Raw genomic sequence first — 18,778 nt, 5'->3', positions numbered from 1 at the left:
AAGAGTCAAATCTTTAAGTGAGAGCTGAATTTAAGGGTTTCAGTAGCGCAGTAGAGGAAACATGGGTAGTTTTATTTCAACCGGATGGAACTATACAACGAGCGTGTGACCTGAAACAACAGCAGAAAGTTCTGCTCACCACTTGCAACATGCTGGAGACGCTTTCCCACGTTGCCTCTTTGATGTTGTCTCCTCCATCCACCATCCCCTGGTACCCCTGAGAGGAGGAAAAAATATGGCAAATGTTCAGTGTTACTACTATTCTCATGATCAAATAATCTGTCAAGCATTTTGATGTGATTCTCAATTGTTGTATTACGCCTGGAGGGGATCATGCATTCGTTTGTGTGTGTATCTGTCTGTCCGCAGCATCTAATCTACTTCTAGCAAATCAGCCAAACATTTTTTAAATACTTTTTGTAGACATTAATGACCCTTCTTGGCTGCAGTGATTTACAATCTTCAATATTTTATTGACTTTTTTATACTGTCATTGACAGTAAAAAACTGGCATCCATGAAAAAAGGTTTGGTCTCATTTTAAAGCAGTGCATCTTCAGATTAATCCTATACCTAAAATGTTATGAGCCACTAACGTTAGGCTCTATACGAGATTAAGAAATCCCTATTTTTGTTATTTTTGCTGCCATCTTGATAGTGAGGGAGCCAGTAAGGGCAACTGAGTGAGATTTAACTCCAGACACACCTGGCAGAGATCTGCACTCTACTACGAGCACTTTTTGAGGTTAATTACTTATTTAGTCTCAAAAATGTCTTGTGTAAAAAAAAATTATTTTTTTAAAAACCCAAGAGACAAAACTGACCAAAGGGCACCTGAAAAAGGATGATATGGATAGATGTTTACTCTTTGCATCAGTGTTACATGATCATTACTCATTTTATCAATTTATCGATATATATCAATGCAGATCGATGGATTGTTACTCCCCTAAAAAGTATATGCAAAATGTTGCTTTGTGCTGTCATTGAGGGAAAAAAAGCATTTTGTATTATTTGAAATGAGCAAAGTTTGTATGTTTTTTTTTTCAAATAATTAATTGATTAATCAATTGTTAATTGTATCAATAATATACTAAGGGAAGCGCTTACAAATTGCAACCCTAGATCCAACACAATATATGTTTGAAAACATCATAATTAAAAACAAATTGGGACTTAAAATACTCTTTTGGTGTTAGCAGGTTTTTTTTATTTTGTTTTTTGCTTACACTGTTCTACTTTTTTTTTTTTTTTGGATTCACAATGACGTGTACGCTGCTACAAACTACTCGATAGAGTCCAAACCAAAATAAAGGCTTCTTGGCACTCAGCTGTCATTACTCACAGACCAGTGAGAATATGAGGCTGATGGGAATGACAGTTCAGCCAGTGAAGGATGAAGTCTGCCCCTGGTAATCCACTTATATCCACACTGAGACTTGATCATCTCTCTCTGCCTCCGTCACTGCCATCAGTGGTGTCATGCCACTTCAAACTGAACATATACCCTCAGACTTTCAATATCGAACAACTCTAAGATATTAAAGAAAGACAGAGTTGTTGTTGCTTTTCCTTTCTGATACTGAATCATGAGATGTCTGACATTGCACATATGTGGCGCTGCCCTCCGAGCCACAGCTGCACAATTTCCCTCTGGGGATATTTAATAAATGAGAGCTATGACAGAAAGAAAACACAACACAGAGACAGGACCAGAATCAAAAATTCATATCCACAAAGGGAAGATGAAAGAGGTTAATGTTTGCCTAACAAAGCACTGTGATATGCATCACATTCATAATAAAACATTTGTTAATCAAAGTACCTTTACATGACAATAAAAAACAGCTTTTTGTTGACAACATTACTATAAAATGCCTCTGAGGACAGAAACCTTTTGTCAACCCTTAATTTAAGAAATATTTCTCTGATTTTCAATCAGCTAGTATCTAGTATGTGTAGATGAACTGTGCTAAACTTCATCTAAGCAGTGCCCAGATATCCCTTCACACCCCACAGCCAACCTCCTCCAAACGACATGGAGTAGTTTTGCTGACTCAGAGATCAAACGGTAAAACTAAGGCAGCGCTCATAAAATATAAACCAAGATTCTGTTACTGACATGTATATTTCTTGCCTCAAATGTTTTCAGAAATATGTTTTATCTATCCTTTAACTATAATACGAGATCCAGCGGCGGCCATTGTTTTACCAAGATCAGTCCACATTTCATCATAAATCAGCGGGAGCGTCTGGTAAGGTGTGATGCATTCTGGTAGTTGTAGGTTTTCTGCCTCCTGAGCAAAAGCGTCCTTTTATTCTGTTTTCTCTGGTCATGTCACACCACTTTCAAAAGTATTTGCATCTTTCTACTGCAGAGACGGCCTAGTTTTATGTGAGGACTCTTTGTAAATTAGTGAAATACTTCTTTAAAGTTATCTGGATGTAACTTTAAGGTGACATCCAGATGACGCATGAATCTATCACCAAATGCAGAGTAATATCAGAACTTTAAGGCCCGCTGGCTTTCTCAAAGATGATCACAGCCCAACGAGGAAGCATCGTCAGTACTAATTTAGCTCACTGTCGAGTGTGACAGAGACTGCAGACTCCCCGGAGGCCACGTCTGGAGTCTGAGTCATGCCTCACCTCGTGGATGAAGTAGACCTTTGCTCCCACGTAGATGCCCATTCGGACTACAGCCCGGACCGCTGCATTCATACCTGGGAACGGATAGAGAAGAGTTAGTGGTTGTCACGGAAACAAACAGTCTTTCCCAGTAAGCATTCTTGTGACTGTCATGATGTGTTTGACATTACAGGTGTGACTCACCAGAGGCCTCTTGATACATATTGTGCCAATACTTAGGTCACCATACAGTTTTACTGCAATTTTAAATGTGCTGCCATTGCTGAGGATTAAAGTAACATATTTTGCAATATATTGAGATTAACAACCTTTTTTTCAACTGAAAATGATGTCCCCAAACTTTGCCAATATCTGTTCTGTTTTATCTGATAAGATTAAGTTTTAAGTTTGTTCATCTCACTTCAGACATGTTGATTGGGGCAAATTGTATCGAGCCAGCTGAAAAGCAAATGATTTTAGTTTTCTAGTAGCATCCAAAGTTTAATTTAGAATTTCAACATTCATTATTTTATGATGCTTATGATGATATGCTTCCTTCCTACATTTAACTTTGAATATTATATTGTCTTTTAATAAGGTCAATACAAAGAGAAAGAGACTAATAGTTATCATAACAACATAAATAGGGAGTGGCAGGAGCAAGACAGACCAGCAAAGAACAGTAAAGAGAGAGAGAGAGAGAAGGGCGGAGCGTCCCTGACGATGCTTTGCCAGATTACAAATGTGTCTGATGGAGCACTTAATGAAATTAGAAACAACACAGACAATAAATCAAAGTTTTACTTAACCCTTTGAAACCTGAGCCAACTGATCTGATTTCTTTAACAAAAAAAGAAGGCAATGAACAATGAAAGAAGATATAACCCCAAAATTAAAAAGAAATTAGTAAAACAGTGGATGAAAATTACCAGAAAATTGGCACACGAAACAAAACAAACACATTTTTTTAAAGGCAAAGTTTTTTGGAAAAGTGCTTAAAAAATATTATTTTTGACATATTGTAAATATATAATTAAAGTTGCTCACAACCTTTTTTTTCCCATGTTTTTAAATAAAATCCCACCAATCTGCTCAGGGTTGAAGGGGTTAAGCAGATAGAGGCTAACATCCTAATATCCTGGTATCGATTGAAGTTTTTGATGTACAACTGAACTGGCTGAGAGAGGGTATATCTAGTTAATGTCTTGTTGCTTCAGCAGTGCAACAGATTTGCGCAGATTGAAAGCTGCGATTAAATAATGAATGATCCTAATGGAGAAATTTGATATGGTAAGCAAATAATAAAAGATCGTTGCAAAGGAAATTAGACTGCAAATGAGAATTACGGCTGCAACTAATGATCATTTTCACAATCAGTTTGTATATGAGACTCATTTTTTCACATGTGATCAATAGTTACGTCTACAAAATATCAGAAATTCCAACAAATGTCCATCATTAGTTTTCAAAGCTCAAGGGGATGTCACCAAATCTCGTTTAGTCAAAAGCCTTCAAATCCTGAGGGGTCTCAAAAGCAGCTCACTGATTATTAACAAAGATTTCTATGATATGATGCGTACTGATATGACATGATGACTTTTATAAAGGCAAGAGGCACATTACATCTTCCTGAGCCCGTTCTCTGTGGCAGTATGAGAGAAACCAAGCGCTGAGCACAGCAGGCACCAGCTGCCCCTCACAGCCGACAGAGCTCTCTCAGCCAAATTTCTTCCCACACCACATGCTTTAAACAACCCAGCCCATTCACTGGCCCATGTCTGCAGAATGTGCACGGGATGTGACTACTCCTTGGATGACAATGACATGATTTAGGCTCTTTTCAGACAGAAAACTGCTCTGCATGAAACAAACATAGGCCAATAAAATGTATTTCACTGCGGCTGGTGACGCTGCTACAGGCTCTGGAATCAAAAACAAAGAAACACAGGATCATCTGGCAAAACAGTTGAACCTGGCTTGTAGATTACTTTGCAACATGAACAGTGTGTCTCTGCTGGTTGTTTACCATTTAACGGCCACTACAAATGTTAGATAAGAAACTCAAGTGTTTGTTGCAGCAAAAATCTCTCTATATAAAAAAGCTATAATGTCAAAAAATTCAATTTGCAAAAACCCAGTTATGGTTAAGGGCTGTCAAAGGGTTTACTAAACCCCAGGAGGTCATAAAACTTCATCTTTAGGCCTGAACTAAGGCTGCAACTGATGATTATTTTCATAATTGATTAATCTGCATTTTATTTTCAGCCCAAAGATATTCACTTTCCTATCACATTGGACAAAACATGCAGCTAATCCTTAAGAGTGAGATGCTTGAAAATGTTTTCCAAAATCATTCAAATGATTAATTTTTTTTTTTAATGCTGCAGATTAGTTTTCTGTCAAATTGATCAATTATTTCAGGTCCAAATTAAACTTAACAATCCCATCAATCCACAGAAGACTGATCGGATTGTCTCGTTTCCAAAATGAAACTGCTGCCAAGCAAAGCTACATTTTTAATCCCAAAGATATTTTTTTGTTTGTGTGTTCTGATAGTATGTATATTCTGCTCTCTGTCACCTCATTGAATTAAGTAAATAAGGTTTCATGCAGCATTTAATGCACAAAGGGGGGTTTCCTTCAAAGAAGAAACACAGTGTGCAAGCTGCGCTGATGGGACAAGCTAGTGTTGCTAAGAGACCAGGACAAAGCTGACTGGTTGAAGTGGATCTGTGCAAACATGTGACATGAGTTTAAATTGAACAATGTTTTTAATGAGTTCAACAAAACAGAAAAAAAAAATGTAATAATAATAATCTTTTTAGTGATAAGGAAGGTGTGCTGTCATGCTGATTTAAGCACATTCTAAATGTCTTGCTGACCACTGAGATTGCTTGGTCGAAACTACTTGTTTAATTTGTATTTAATACAATTAGCAATACAACTATGTCTTAAAATTGCCATTTTTATTCTAATTTATTATGTAATTTTATTCTAACACATGCACATTTCAAATTACACATTCTACATATTTAACTACTGAAAAATCCTAATTTGTGTTACCTACAGCATGTCTACTTTGTTGTAGCCTTGGTGTTTTTCTTAGTGTATTTCTGCTAAATACTTAATGCTAGGCTACTAAAACTTAGAAAAAAAAATATTATAGTAATTTCTAAAACTAGTGATTTTAATCAGATGTATGCAAGCATGGAATATTTCAGAAACTTTATATATATAAATGCTGAAATTAGGACAAAGCATAAGGGCCAGTTGTGAATATTGCACCTGAAAGGTTTGGTAACACTTTCTATGAAGACCACATTTATGAAAGCATTCTTAATGGACTATAATATATAAAAGTGGGGGACATAATGATGATATTGTTGGTGTTAAGTGTAATCATTTTCATGCATTTATAAAATGCTGCATCACAAGTGATTAATACCTAACACACTGTATGTGTATGGAATCATTTGAAAATACATGCAAAAGACTGAAGTCTGACAACCTTTCATATATAAAGACAATGTGTCAGGTCAGATAGTTTTTTGCCACAGAATCGGATTTTGCAAAGACTGGGGAATTTTCAGGGTCACTATTTGCAAGATTATCTTCAAAAAGACAAAAAAAAAGTCGACAGAAACTATTGCAGCCCTTGAAATCCACAGTGAGTATGCTATAGGCTGTAGCTAGCTAGCTAACCACTGGCCCCATCCCAAACAGGGTATTTGCAAGCTAAGTTAGCCACTGGAATGTTTTCTATTAGCCTACAAGCTAACCGTGTGTTTTAGCTGAAGATTGTTTGGCTCAAATATACATGATTATGTGATAAATGAATGTTGATGCTCGCAACTTTTTTTCAGGTGAACCTTACAGTTAGCTTACAGGCTAATAACAAACAATCCAGTAGCTGACGTTAGCTTGCAGGTCGACCATACAGCGGTTAACTAGTTAGCTTACCGCATACAGCATACTTACCAGAGATTTCGACAGCTGCAGCAAGCTCTGTTCTTATTCACTTCTAAACTCAACATTATCCTCTTTTTCCACAGTCCCAGAGAAATGTAGCTAAAAACGCAAATGTCAACAGCCGAGTTTACCTGACCGAAGAGGCAAACCGGAGGCAACGGTTTCAAGCCAATAAGAGCACAGTAGCGCTGGCCTACTACCCAATCACAGCACAGGAGAACTAGACTACTAGCCAATCAGAGCACAGTAGGGCGGGACCAAACGGCACACTCCCGCTTGAAAAGAAAATAAAAACAGTCTCCGCTCTCTTGTGCTGTTGATACAGTATACAGCCTTTGGATTTCAAGGGTTACAATAGTTTAAGTCCACTTTTTTTTTCTTTTTGAGGCTTACAATCTTGCAAATAGTGACCCTGAAACTTCCCCAGTCTGTAAAATCTGATTCTGTGCCTAAAAACTGAATTCTGACACATTGTCTTTAGATATCAGTGTCACACTTCAGTCTTTAAAATGCTTTTTTCAAAGTTTTCTAGTGTATGGAAGGCATTTAAACCAAACATTTTTGTTTAAATGGTTTGGCAAATGTTTAATCAAAACTGAGACTTTCAACATGATATACAGCATTTTTTTTTGTCTAGTGAAAATTAAAATAAAAAAATTCTTTGCAGCTTTTTAAATGAATGAATTTGATCAACAATCATTAAAATAAAACACAGACACAAATAATTGCTAAAATGCCAAACATCGCCCCGATAATTGGCCTGTTGTATCTGACACCTACTTACTACACTTGACTGTTGTTGTGGGCATAGATGAGTATAGATACAGTATTAAGCCCCATCCGTCAACCTCTATTATGTGTGTTTATGAGTCTAGTCATAAAGCATTATAATTATCTATATATAGAGATGGAGTCTTCATAGAAAATGTTACCAAAGGGGTGTATATAGGTAATTTTATGTCAGTAACAGCAGCACTTTTCGAAGTTTTAAGTTTTTGAACTGACATCTACCCAAGACACAGGCTACATATGAGACATTACTTTCTTGGGTAAAGAATTATAGTTAATCCCTTTGTAAGCTTGTTTCATTTGATTCAGTGACAGAAAAGACACATGAGCTAACAACTATACAAACAGCTTTGTTCAGTGGCATCTTACAAGCTCACAAGGAAGTCCCTCCTCCAAACCAGCAGCCAGTAGTTATGAATGGAAGAAAATCAGGACACGTGATAAGTAATGTATGTGAATCACCAGGTGCAATTTCAGTTAAATCATATATGCAGTCAGGAGGAACATGTGCCTTTACATGTTATTACTACAGAGGTTAACATCCAGCATGGGAGCTGATCTGCTGCGATTCACTGTGGTTAGACTGAATCACTCCACTAAAGGCACATGCTGTTATGTAACGAACAAACAATAGCTGTTAACCTACAGCACTGCATATATACAATTCAGCGCACAATGTGGATAGAGCACAGTACAGCAGCCTTTATAGATGGTTATGAGTAAAAATACATGTTTTGATGATGTTCCAGGAACATTATGAGAGGATGGATGAGTGACACAAAAATACTGTTATGTGTTATGAGATCAGTGGGCTACTGAAGACATCTGCTCCATCCCCGGGGAGATAGACTATGAATATTATTTGTACATCAATGACAATTATGTATAATAAAAGAAATTGCTAAGGGTAACATTTTAAATGCATGCCCATTTATTCCCTTTTATTTACTACCACTTCATGCTTCACCGCATACTCGCTGCCCCTCACGTAGGCGGCACGAGCCTCCTTGACAAGATGAGTAAGTTATCAACAAACACACCGGAACTCCAGAGACGACGGCTTCAAAATAAAGGTACTACAGCGAGAACTTGAACGCATGACACTTACTGTGAAAGGTTATCTCGGGGATCGGGGTGTTTTAGGCTGGCTACTTTAACACTGGTCCTCTCGCGACTCATCCTCAGTGATGCAAGATACGTGTCTTCACATTTTTCCTCATAGGAAGTTCATTTGATCACTATTACTTACTTTAAGTTTTCAAAACTATTACGTATCCAAACAAATGAGGTGGTTTTCAGGGATTCTTAATACGCAGCAAAACTCTTGGCAAGCCTAAATCATACAACACAATTAAAATCCTATAATGTAGACCTGCAGCAAGGTCATTACATAGCCTTCTGACAGGACACATTAAGGAAACACTGCAGAAACTAAGGTTTTAGTAATGATTCATTTGGGTTGGTGATTCAATTATATGTTTTAGTGGCACTGTGGATGCGCACAGGGACACAAATGCACGCACAAACCAACATGCGTCATTTATGCTGCAGGCAGCACAGTCTATATGCATAAGTGCAGGATGTACATCCACCGTGTATATAAAGAGGATGTCTTTTTAATTATTAAATTATCACGATCACTTGTTGATATTAGTGCTGCTTTCCAAAATAAGGTACCTGTTCCAATCTGGATTATTTTTAGCAGGTCTGGATTATGCATATGTTTTAATATAACACTTGTTATCTCGTTGATGCATGTTGTATATGTTAAAATAAATGAGATGGGAGTGTGAATGGGAGCGTCAGCTGTTGCGTAACCAACGCTCAGATTGATTTAACTCCCTTTAGGCTAAATAATTATGGTAAAATCGCGAGTGGATGCACAATGATCAAATACATACTACTAAAATAAACCAACGTTGCTCTCCTTGATGCACTGACACGTTCAAGCCGCACCTTTACTGACTTACTCCACAGGAAAATGTAACTGTAACGCACTGGGTCTTTACAAGCTTGCACCAACACATCCATTATCGGACATATCTTTGGCAACCTTGTTTTTGTCATTTCTCCGATTGAACATGAATGACTAACGTTAACAGGAAAACCCCTCAGTAAAAATACCTTGCTACAGTGAAAGATGCTGCAATATTTTGCCAACCGTAACATTTAGTGCAAAGTGTGATATTTAATCTAGCTAAACTAGCTTGACGTTCGTGATTTAGCGTAATTCCTGCTTTGAGAAAACCAAACAAAAACAATGTGCTTTATTTAGCAAAAACTGTCTCACGTCGCCAGTTGAAAACGGAGTATTTTTGCCTGTCGTATTTTGGCAGCACTTTGCACTGTAACTGATGAAGCTGGTAACATTAGACAGGGCTTAGGCAGCAGGGGTGTCCGATAATGGAACCCAATCGACACAACGTTACCTTGGGCATCTCCTCCGCTCGTCAGCACTCCGATGGATTTACCAGCTCCGGACAGATTCTCGAAAAATTTCCGGGTGTCCTGCCGCTTCGGTGCCGCTGCGCCAGCCATGCCTGTTTCCGACCCCTGTCACCTGCCCAAAAAACTTAAAATTAAACTCCACAACCCGTCCAACAACGGTAAGTGACACTGACAGACGCTGAGGCTGAGCAGAGATACTGGAGTAGGACTGCAGTGGTTACCGCCCCTCAACATGCACGTACACACCCACTGACCAAAGATCGTCAATAAGTCACGATGACTCACTCCGTGCTTTACTGGGACAACTATGAGCACATACACACGGAAAACATACCCAGAAGGTAATAATAAAGTATATGTTAATATAATTATGGTTCCCCGCAGAGTGGTCACGGTTCTAGGAAACAAAGTCCAGTTGACTTCCCCTTTTTTAAAATAATAATTTTGTGGGCCAAAATAAGTCAGGGAATTGATAATGATGGCAACTCAATTGAACTTCAAAGTCGTATTTGCCAAAAGTGGAACCCTTCTATAAATGCCATTGTTTCTGATATGCAAGACTATAATACAGAAATAACACAGTTGCTTTAAAAAAACTGAAAAGTTAAATTCACAAACAATGAGACATGCTTAATTCAACAAGCTTTGCGGCTAGTTTATTATGCTGGCTAATGTCAGCAAACTTTAGCCAGGTATTGCAGCTTAACTGACATGTCAGCTAGTTGACTTTCTGGCTTTCCTTTTGCAAATGTTACACTGTGTTTTTAACATGTCACAAATCAAAGTTTCATGTCAGAGATTAACATTTTGATGCTTTCATTAGCTGGAAGGGAAAAAATGTGGTGCTATTGGAGAACATATATATATTATTAGTTAGCTTCGATAATGATACAGTTTTAGGATGATGGCACAGTTTTTGCTCCTTAATTTTCCGAAAAGATTTTAAAAAGCCAAAACAAATAAATAAGTAATTTTAGAAAATGAACAGTATTTCAATGTGCTGTTTCCCTGTAAAAAATAAAGAAAATGCTGGGTATTTATGTATTTTTATATAGAACAATTGCAAATTTATGTTAGATTTATCTCTTTGTAGTTCTGGCTGTGACCAGCTCATTCACTTGCAATTCAGTTCCCAGTTTACGGTCTGGAAAACGAACTAGAGTGAGAGGTCTTTAGAATGTACCTCCTCATTCGTCCTTCACGAGCCTCTCTTCAGAGCCAAAGCCAGAGAGCCAATGACGAACCTGTATCCCTGACTGACAGGTTATTTGTCCAATGGATATCCAGATCACGTACTGCGATAGCACATTCCAACCAATTGCAACCGAGATTGTGGTCTTTCACTGAGGAAACAATGCACTTAGAGTAACAATTCATAAAATTCTCTGTAATAAAAACACAAAAAGATAGTGTTGTAATAGTGTGGAAAGTTGACACAATACAACGAAAAGAACATATATTATTAGATGAATTATGTAATAGAACTGAATAATAAAAATCTAAGATATTACTAAAATAGTTCTGTGGGTAACCTACTTAGAACATCTCTTTGGCCAGAAGTATTGTTCATGTGAATCCCTATCATACACCAAAGTTAGGTTATATTTGTATTTGTATGTCACCATTCTAAAAATAAAAGAAACTTTATGATTGTTAGAACTACAGACTGAATTCCTCACCTTCTATGAAGTTCATGACCTTGAGCAATTGTTTGCATGCAGCAAGTTTTATCTCAATGACGATATCTTTTTTATATACAGTATGACAATTCTCGCTTGTCGCCAGCCAACAGTTTGTGTATTTCATAATAATATATTCATGACAAAAAGGTTGAGACACTTGTCATATCGCTGCTTGCAGACAGTGGAGCTGCTGTGTGATTAGATTGGAAGGGCTACACAGAGGACATCAGCTGCTGGACAAGTTTCAAGTTCCTGAGCAAGGCAATGCAGAGTGTATATCTATGTGTGTGTGTGCGCACACCCGCTTGCAGCTCAAATGTGCCCTTGTATTTTATGTGGTAAATCCTCCTGACTTAAGTCATTTGGCTGCCTCTTACTTCTCCAAATGCAAGTTTAACAGCTGAAATGAGGAACTTCTTGAACACCACATGAAACTGAGTGTGTCATCACAGACAGTTACTTAGCCAAACTGTGTCTTCTTATTTTAGATTCAAGATTTATATTAATATGTATGAATGAATAACAGGGAAATATGTATAACGCTGTAGAAAAAGATCAATATGCCATAGGCTGCACTGCAAGTCAAAGTAAACTTTAAGCAAAATATTTAGGGGGCAGTGATTTCGGGTTGAGTGGTCTTAGGCCAGGCTAGAAGTTGAGCACACCAAAAAAAAAAAAAATATATCTAGCAACTTTTTTGTGCTTCATGTGGAATATACAATAAAATATAGCTATACAATAAAGCTACATAGACCAAAGAAGCCACATTTGGAGAAATAGTTAATGACTTAATACATGCTGACTTCCTAAATCCAATGTTACAAGAATATTTAATAACCATAAAGTTTTGTTTCAGCATGTCATCGATGAACTGTTTATTATGCCCTTGCAGCTGAATTTGTCTTTGGGTTTAATAATGTGATATGTCTTAATAGGATAAGGACATTCAGAAGTGCAGTGATTGGAGCTTCTGAGAAAAAAAGAAAATCAACAAATAGTTGAGTATGGACCTTTATGTAGATTCTATGTGAACATGTTTAAATTGCTGAAGAATGTTGCCCTTTGCTGCTGTAAAAGGAGCATTGCACACGCAGGGAAACAGCTACTCTGTAATTTAAAAAAAAACAAAACATTTTTACCACATGAAAGTAATGAAAATCTTGACTTTGTGGACACAATGTTTTTTTTAATTTATGTGTTTGGCAGTCAGTGTCAGATCTGCAGTAAATTATTGTTCATAGCAGAGGTGGGAGCAAGTCATTGTTTTGCAAGTCATAAGTAAGTTTCAAGTGCACTCAAGTTCCAAGTCAAGTCCAAAGTAGAGACTGACAAGTCACAAGTCAAAACTGACCAGTCCCGGGACATCTCACTAGTCCAAACTTTGAGTTTTGAGCCCTAAACAATTCACAATATACTCCTCAAGAAATGAGAGTAATAAAACATTTCATTTACAAAATCCAAAATGCTTTTTAACCTTTGTACTTATTTGTTTAACCTTTATTTCCTGTAAGTTGTTGCATCCATCTACATGTGTGTTTTTCTCCCCACGTTTTTCATACTGCAGTTGGTGTTTTGGGGTTTTTTTTTATGCAGTTTTTGTTAGCAAACAAAATAAGTCTGTGATTTAGTCGTCAAAATCTGTGACTCAAGTCTGACTTGAATCCAACTCATGTGACTCGAGTCCACACCTCTGAAAATACTGTATGAAAAAAAAAACAGCTGTGACAAACACACCAGACGAAGAGGCTATTTGCTTCCTAATGGATGAAATAAAAAGACAGAGGCAGTCCCGCTCAATAAAAATAATTTATTTACAGTGGCATGAATCATAAATTAACGAGCAGCATTGGCAAAAGCAACATTAGAGTCGACAGCTTGCATAAAGTGGTTGAACATCTGTACTTTTGCATAATAAAACCCTCTGGATAATGTACAGGGCTGTGTCATTGCTGAGATATTTAAAATGAACATCAGGGCAAAGAGAACAATAATATGAATTAAAAAAATCTCTTGAACTGCAAACAGGGACTTTTGAACACCTGCATCCTCTCCAACATATTGCTCTGATTTACCATTGTACTGTGACACACTTTAAATTTATTAAAGATATTAACTGACAGCTGATCATGAAGAGGAGGAACATTAACAAAATATTCTAAAAAGGGGCATTGAGTATGTTTTCTACATCAAAGCACAGAGAAAAAAACTATACCTTGCTGTGTAACAGTAGTTTTACTTAATGATTATTTCACAAGTTTCTGAGATTTCTGTCATTTCTAAGCCAAACCTTCTGACCTTCAGTAGTCACATAAAACAATGAGCCTCTGCCCACCATTGTATAATGAAACATTTCAGCTATCACAGGCTATAAAGTGTCTCGGGCAAGCTGCCAAAATGCATGGCAGCTCACCTGCTCGGCACTAGATGTTTCTGCTGCAACTCAGCTTTAAACCTCCCCATGGCCCTGACACAGTTTTGATACAACATTTTAGGAAAAGTAATTTCATTTTTCTGTTTTCACTGTTGTTTAATGCAGACAAGTATCCCCACTGTGATTTTTTTCTGCCACCAAAATGTGTTGGATTAGAGCATTTCAGAGTTTGGCGCCATCTGGTGGTAGAAGTTTAAAATACACCTGGGGACATGTAAATAACGGCACCTTTTTTGTTCAAGGAGTATTCCTTTTTTTCTACAAACAAGAAGATAAATTCAGAATATTTTAAAGATGCTATTATCCCATTAAAAGATCCAACAACCAGTGACTTAAACTGGGGGGAAAAAATAAACATTTTAGTAAGATTTTCTAAAATAAAAAATGTTAAACGTGAACAATATTGACAAAGATCTCAATGAAATAATATAACATGAACCGCCAAGTGATGCCATTCCAGTTGGTAAATGAGGAATAAAACGAAAAACATCTTTTTTCCTTTTTTTGCGCAATTATTACCATTTACTATAATGCTGTTGGGTTTTATTTTCAGGTGCATTCCATCTGTTTAAGACATATTTTTTATTTAGATATTAACTATTTTTGAGTGTTTTATTGATGCAAAGTCATTTTACAGATACAATATTAACCATTTGAGAACTTTAAGCTTCTCCTCTTAAGTGAAAATAGTTTTGAAAGTTTTGTAAAAAAAAAAAAAAAATCTTAGGTAGTTTGGTACTGTAACTGAAATATTCGATTTGAAATCTCCTCAGCTATCCCAGAGATGCTAAAATGTATAAGCATTTAATGTCAGAAATAGGTGCTAAATTCTATCGTTAGTACAGTCCTGCTTTAGTGTTAGATCACTACTTGCATGTTATTAATGTCATTTACAGGTCATCAAAGAGACGCTGATGTTGCTGCAGTCCCTACTGGTTACCAACAGAGATCAGCAAAGGTCAAAGGTTACTTAATGCCCCTTTAAAAAAAATACAGTGTAAGAAAGGGCAAATCTCCCTGATGCACTGTGCACTTACTAGGTGCAACAATTAAGTTCAACTCCAAACAAAAAAAATGCATTAATGTTACTGCCAACACAGTATTTTTGTAATTTCCATGGGCTGATTCACAGATTAAAACAGGTTTTGTGTTGTTTCATTGGGAGAAAATAAAAAACTGTGGTTGTCTTAACTATTACACCTAAAGTTTGAAGTAGTAAAACCATAGACTATGGGTAAAACAGTCACTCAGCAGTATGTGACACATATAACACACCTGTGAACCTTACAGTTACACACCAGAGAATCACAGATCTAAGGCATTATGTTTCGTGTTTAGCATCTTAAGGTACTTACATTTATTACAGTATTTTTTGCAACTGATAAAATATTCATCTATGCATCAAGAAAAATCTCCACTATACTTTCTGTATACCAGTCAGTCAAAATCAAGAGAAATACTTCACTTTAAGCTGAAACTTTAGAAGTTACTGTACATGAGTTCCACTCTTGATTACCTTCAATTTTTTGCAGACAGTTTGACATTCAGGTTAGGGTTAGGGTTTCCATGGCTTATACTTTTTCAGAGAGGGTTTCTTGTAAAATCTTTGGGATTTTACAATATGCCAGCACACTGGAACATAATTTACCACGCTAAAAGATGACAGGATATGAAAAATGGTATATCAACGCAAGAAAAAAAGTTAAAGATATTTTGCAGTGTTTCATTTTGCAGTCAGTTTGCATTTTCATGTTCTTCTTTTGGGAATAAATTGTTACAGTATGTGCTGTTCAGATTTCTGCGCCACCTCAAATCAAAAAACAGGGATTCAGAAAATCCATGTTGCCAGTTACAGCCAGTTTTGTTCTTATTTACAAGTTTATATGAGACAGCATCTATGTTATAGAGAGCACCTTTCAAATTGAAGCCGTTTTCACAACGCTAGAGGTCCAGTCTGTAAAAGTCCATATAACTTTGGATGGTAAAGGTTCTGGATCACCTGCTCATTTTTGTGAAATAAAAAAGGTTTGATTCAGCACTATTTATCAGTTTACAGCAACCAGGTGAGACTTTATCCTGGCTGAAGAACCTAGCATCCTTCTGAGACTGGTTTGTGTATCGCCAGTTTATAAAGCAGGAAGAGACTGTCTTGTCATTCAGAAATCACAGACTCACCCACAGAAAGACCCAACAAACAAACAAACAAACAAAAAAACAACACACTTTTGAGTTGTCTGTCAGCATGACAGAGACCTTCGGCTAATTGCCGAAGCAAGAGTGACTCTTGCAGGCCAGTACATCATAACCATGAAGTGTAATCTTAAAATAAATCACAGTAGCATGAAGTTTGATTAGTTGTACACAGATTTTTAGAGGCAAAGCTGCTTTCGAGGCAGAAATCATTTCATCGCTTAAATTTCAGTGGGCGGGACAAACTAACATTTCTGACTATGCAAGTTTGGACTGAAAGTCAACGTGACTACAGACATAACGATGTTCACAATGATGTTAAGATGACGTTTAGAAGGTACCATGTTAAAAACACTCACCATCTAGTTAAGTTTGTTAGCATGCTAACATTTGCTAAAGAGAACTAAACAGTCACAGCTGAGTCTGATGGAAACGCTGTGAGTTTTGCAGGTATTTGGTCATTTACCAAAATATTGGACAAATTAAACATTTTCACCAAATGGCGGTGCTACATGTTAAGTCAGGTGGAGCAAAGATATTTTACTTTGTGTAGGGAAATTCTCAATTACTATGAAACCAAAATGGGGGGCCAACTGGCATTGCCATATCACTGCTAAAATAGCTAAAAGGAAAGAGCTAAACACTAAAAAACTAAATATTAAAAAAAAACTAGTATTATTGTTTAACCAGAAGACTTCAAGCTGCTGATAGTACTAGATTAACTACGTTCACTAGTTCGTTGAAGTTAACTTTCAAATTCAAATTAGCTTAAGCAAAGAAGCAATAGCTATTTGATTTCTAGCTAAGAAAGCTAGTTAGCTAGCATGATGACCAGTTTTTACAATGGTCACAATGAAAAAACAAGCACACGATATTGAAATATTTTGTTAACATTTTAACCAGGGTACAATCTTTTCCATAGAGATCCCCAGGAATGAGTCTTAAAACCCGGAAATGAGTTAGCATTTGAGTACCTCCAGTTACCTGGTTTCAAAGTCAATGGTCTTTTTGAATGGGCCTTTGGTTAGATGCCTAAAATGAGGTCTATGGTTAACAGTAGTTTAAAAGAATTTCACATTTTGTTCTGTGACATAAAATATACCAGTACATACCCCATTCGTGAATTTTGATGCTTTTATGAGTCACACGCCACGCCGAATATGGCATTACAGCCTTGTAGTGGTGGCTATGTGACCAAAGTGTAGTTTGTTTATTGCCATATAGTTCATTTTTTGAAATCCAATAGAAAAATCCCATTGGCTTTTTGATTAAGGAAACAGGGTAACGTTAGCTTCCAAGCTGGACTACAGAAAAACATCATCCCTGGGGTACTCTATTGGAGTAAACCAAATAAATTGACTCACACTCTCATTGTGTTGCTGTTCTTTAGCCCCACCCACTAAGATTTCATTTAACCAATGAAATATTTCTGCTCTCTGAGAGACATTTGTTGGACTAAAACTCCAAACTGCTGTTTTGCAATAACACATAGAGAAAAGAGGGTATTTAAAATCTAAGTATGTACACTATCTATACACATTCACCTTCATTTAAAAAGTCATTAAATAGGGATATAGCTCCCCTGTAACTACAGCAGTTGAAATATATTAATTTTAAAATCGACATCAAAATGTACCATTTTGAGAGATTTTCTTTAAAGAAAGATATCCTTGATTTTTTTGTGTCATACAAAGAATCTCTAAAACTTTTTCAAAACTATAAATACCTGTAAAATATCTTCATAAACTTTCTCATTTGCCGTTTTCAGCCAGGCTCTAAAACAGAACCATAAAAGATAAATTCCAGAGGTTTCATTTATGCTTGTCAGCCATTCACTTCTCCAGTGTCAAACCGCTGTATCAGTTTCACACGCAAACACTCACACAAAAATGTACTCTCTCATATATATATGGTTGTCCTCTTCCGATAGTGCCTCATAGTTGGCTGGTGTGACAGAGGGAGCAGTGTTTCCATCACGCGTCCTCAACTCCTAAATGTTTCTCCATAAGCTGAGCTGAGTAGGCGTCAGTGTTTTTGTATTTGTTTCTATTACCTTGTCTCCACCACAGCCTGGGTCAGCAGAAATTCTATAAAAGACAGAAAATCAGAATGAGATGATACACAATGTATGCATATACATCCTCAGCTGTCAGAGAGCAAATAAAGTATATTTCACTTATAAGGCGGAATGAAATCTGCTATAAGTGATTAACTATTATGGAATGGGGAAAATCCACAAACAACATTAACCATTTATAAAACAAGGAGGAATGTAATGTACCAGATTTAAGAAAATTTCAAGTTTTTTTCACCTGTAGTCCCTGGATCATGCATTTAGTAGTACATGACAATGCCATGGATGAGGGGGCCAAGTTGTAGCACGTAAACTGGGAACTAATTTGGACCTAAAACTGAGGTAGTACTTGCTTATAAATGACTGCTGGTGCACATCTGATGAGAATCAACTCAAGGTGATTCTGTAGGTAACCACCTGATAGCTCAGTCTTGTCATAAATATTTAAAGGATATGATACACAAATGACTATGCACAACACAGAGCAGTCATTCCCGTCTGTAAATGTGGGATTCAATTTTTCTCTACTGTCAAGAAAACAGTGTAGTGTCAGGCATATTAAACAATA

The 18,778-nt window shown here is 36.8% G+C and overlaps 2 protein-coding genes across 11 annotated transcripts in view; both read right to left on the bottom strand.

The window, feature by feature from the left end:
- The window catches only part of LOC121951200 (ATP-dependent 6-phosphofructokinase, platelet type-like), an 84,281-nt gene extending 74,240 nt beyond the window's left edge, over positions 1–10,041 (bottom strand). For 3 of the 7 annotated variants that reach the window (XM_088085050.1, XM_088085049.1, XM_088085046.1), the window contains exons 1-3: positions 9,815–10,041; positions 2,649–2,722; positions 140–217 (exon numbers count right to left, since the gene is read on the bottom strand). In XM_088085050.1, coding sequence (XP_087941176.1) covers positions 140–217; positions 2,649–2,722; positions 9,815–9,923 — 261 coding nt within the window. In that variant the 5' untranslated portion in view covers positions 9,924–10,041. The remainder of the gene's footprint in view (positions 1–139; positions 218–2,648; positions 2,723–9,814) is intronic. The other 4 variants (XM_088085045.1, XM_088085048.1, XM_088085044.1 and 1 more) reach the window with 3 other exon arrangements.
- Positions 10,042–13,308: 3,267 nt separating this feature from the next.
- Positions 13,309–18,778, bottom strand: part of LOC121951104 (nuclear receptor coactivator 2-like) — a 63,824-nt gene continuing 58,354 nt past the window's right edge. For all 4 annotated transcript variants that reach the window (XM_042497325.2, XM_042497328.2, XM_042497327.2 and 1 more), the window contains one exon: positions 13,309–18,223. In XM_042497325.2, the coding sequence (XP_042353259.2) occupies positions 18,212–18,223 (12 nt within the window). In that variant the 3' untranslated portion in view covers positions 13,309–18,211. The remainder of the gene's footprint in view (positions 18,224–18,778) is intronic.

This window comes from Plectropomus leopardus, chromosome 12 (assembly GCF_026936395.1).
Source record: "Plectropomus leopardus strain MGB_pleo_1.0 chromosome 12, ASM2693639v1, whole genome shotgun sequence".
Lineage (NCBI taxonomy): Eukaryota > Metazoa > Chordata > Actinopteri > Perciformes > Serranidae > Plectropomus > Plectropomus leopardus.
The sequence above is the reverse complement of the archived record's forward strand: the minus strand, read 5'-3'. Positions and strand labels throughout refer to the sequence as shown.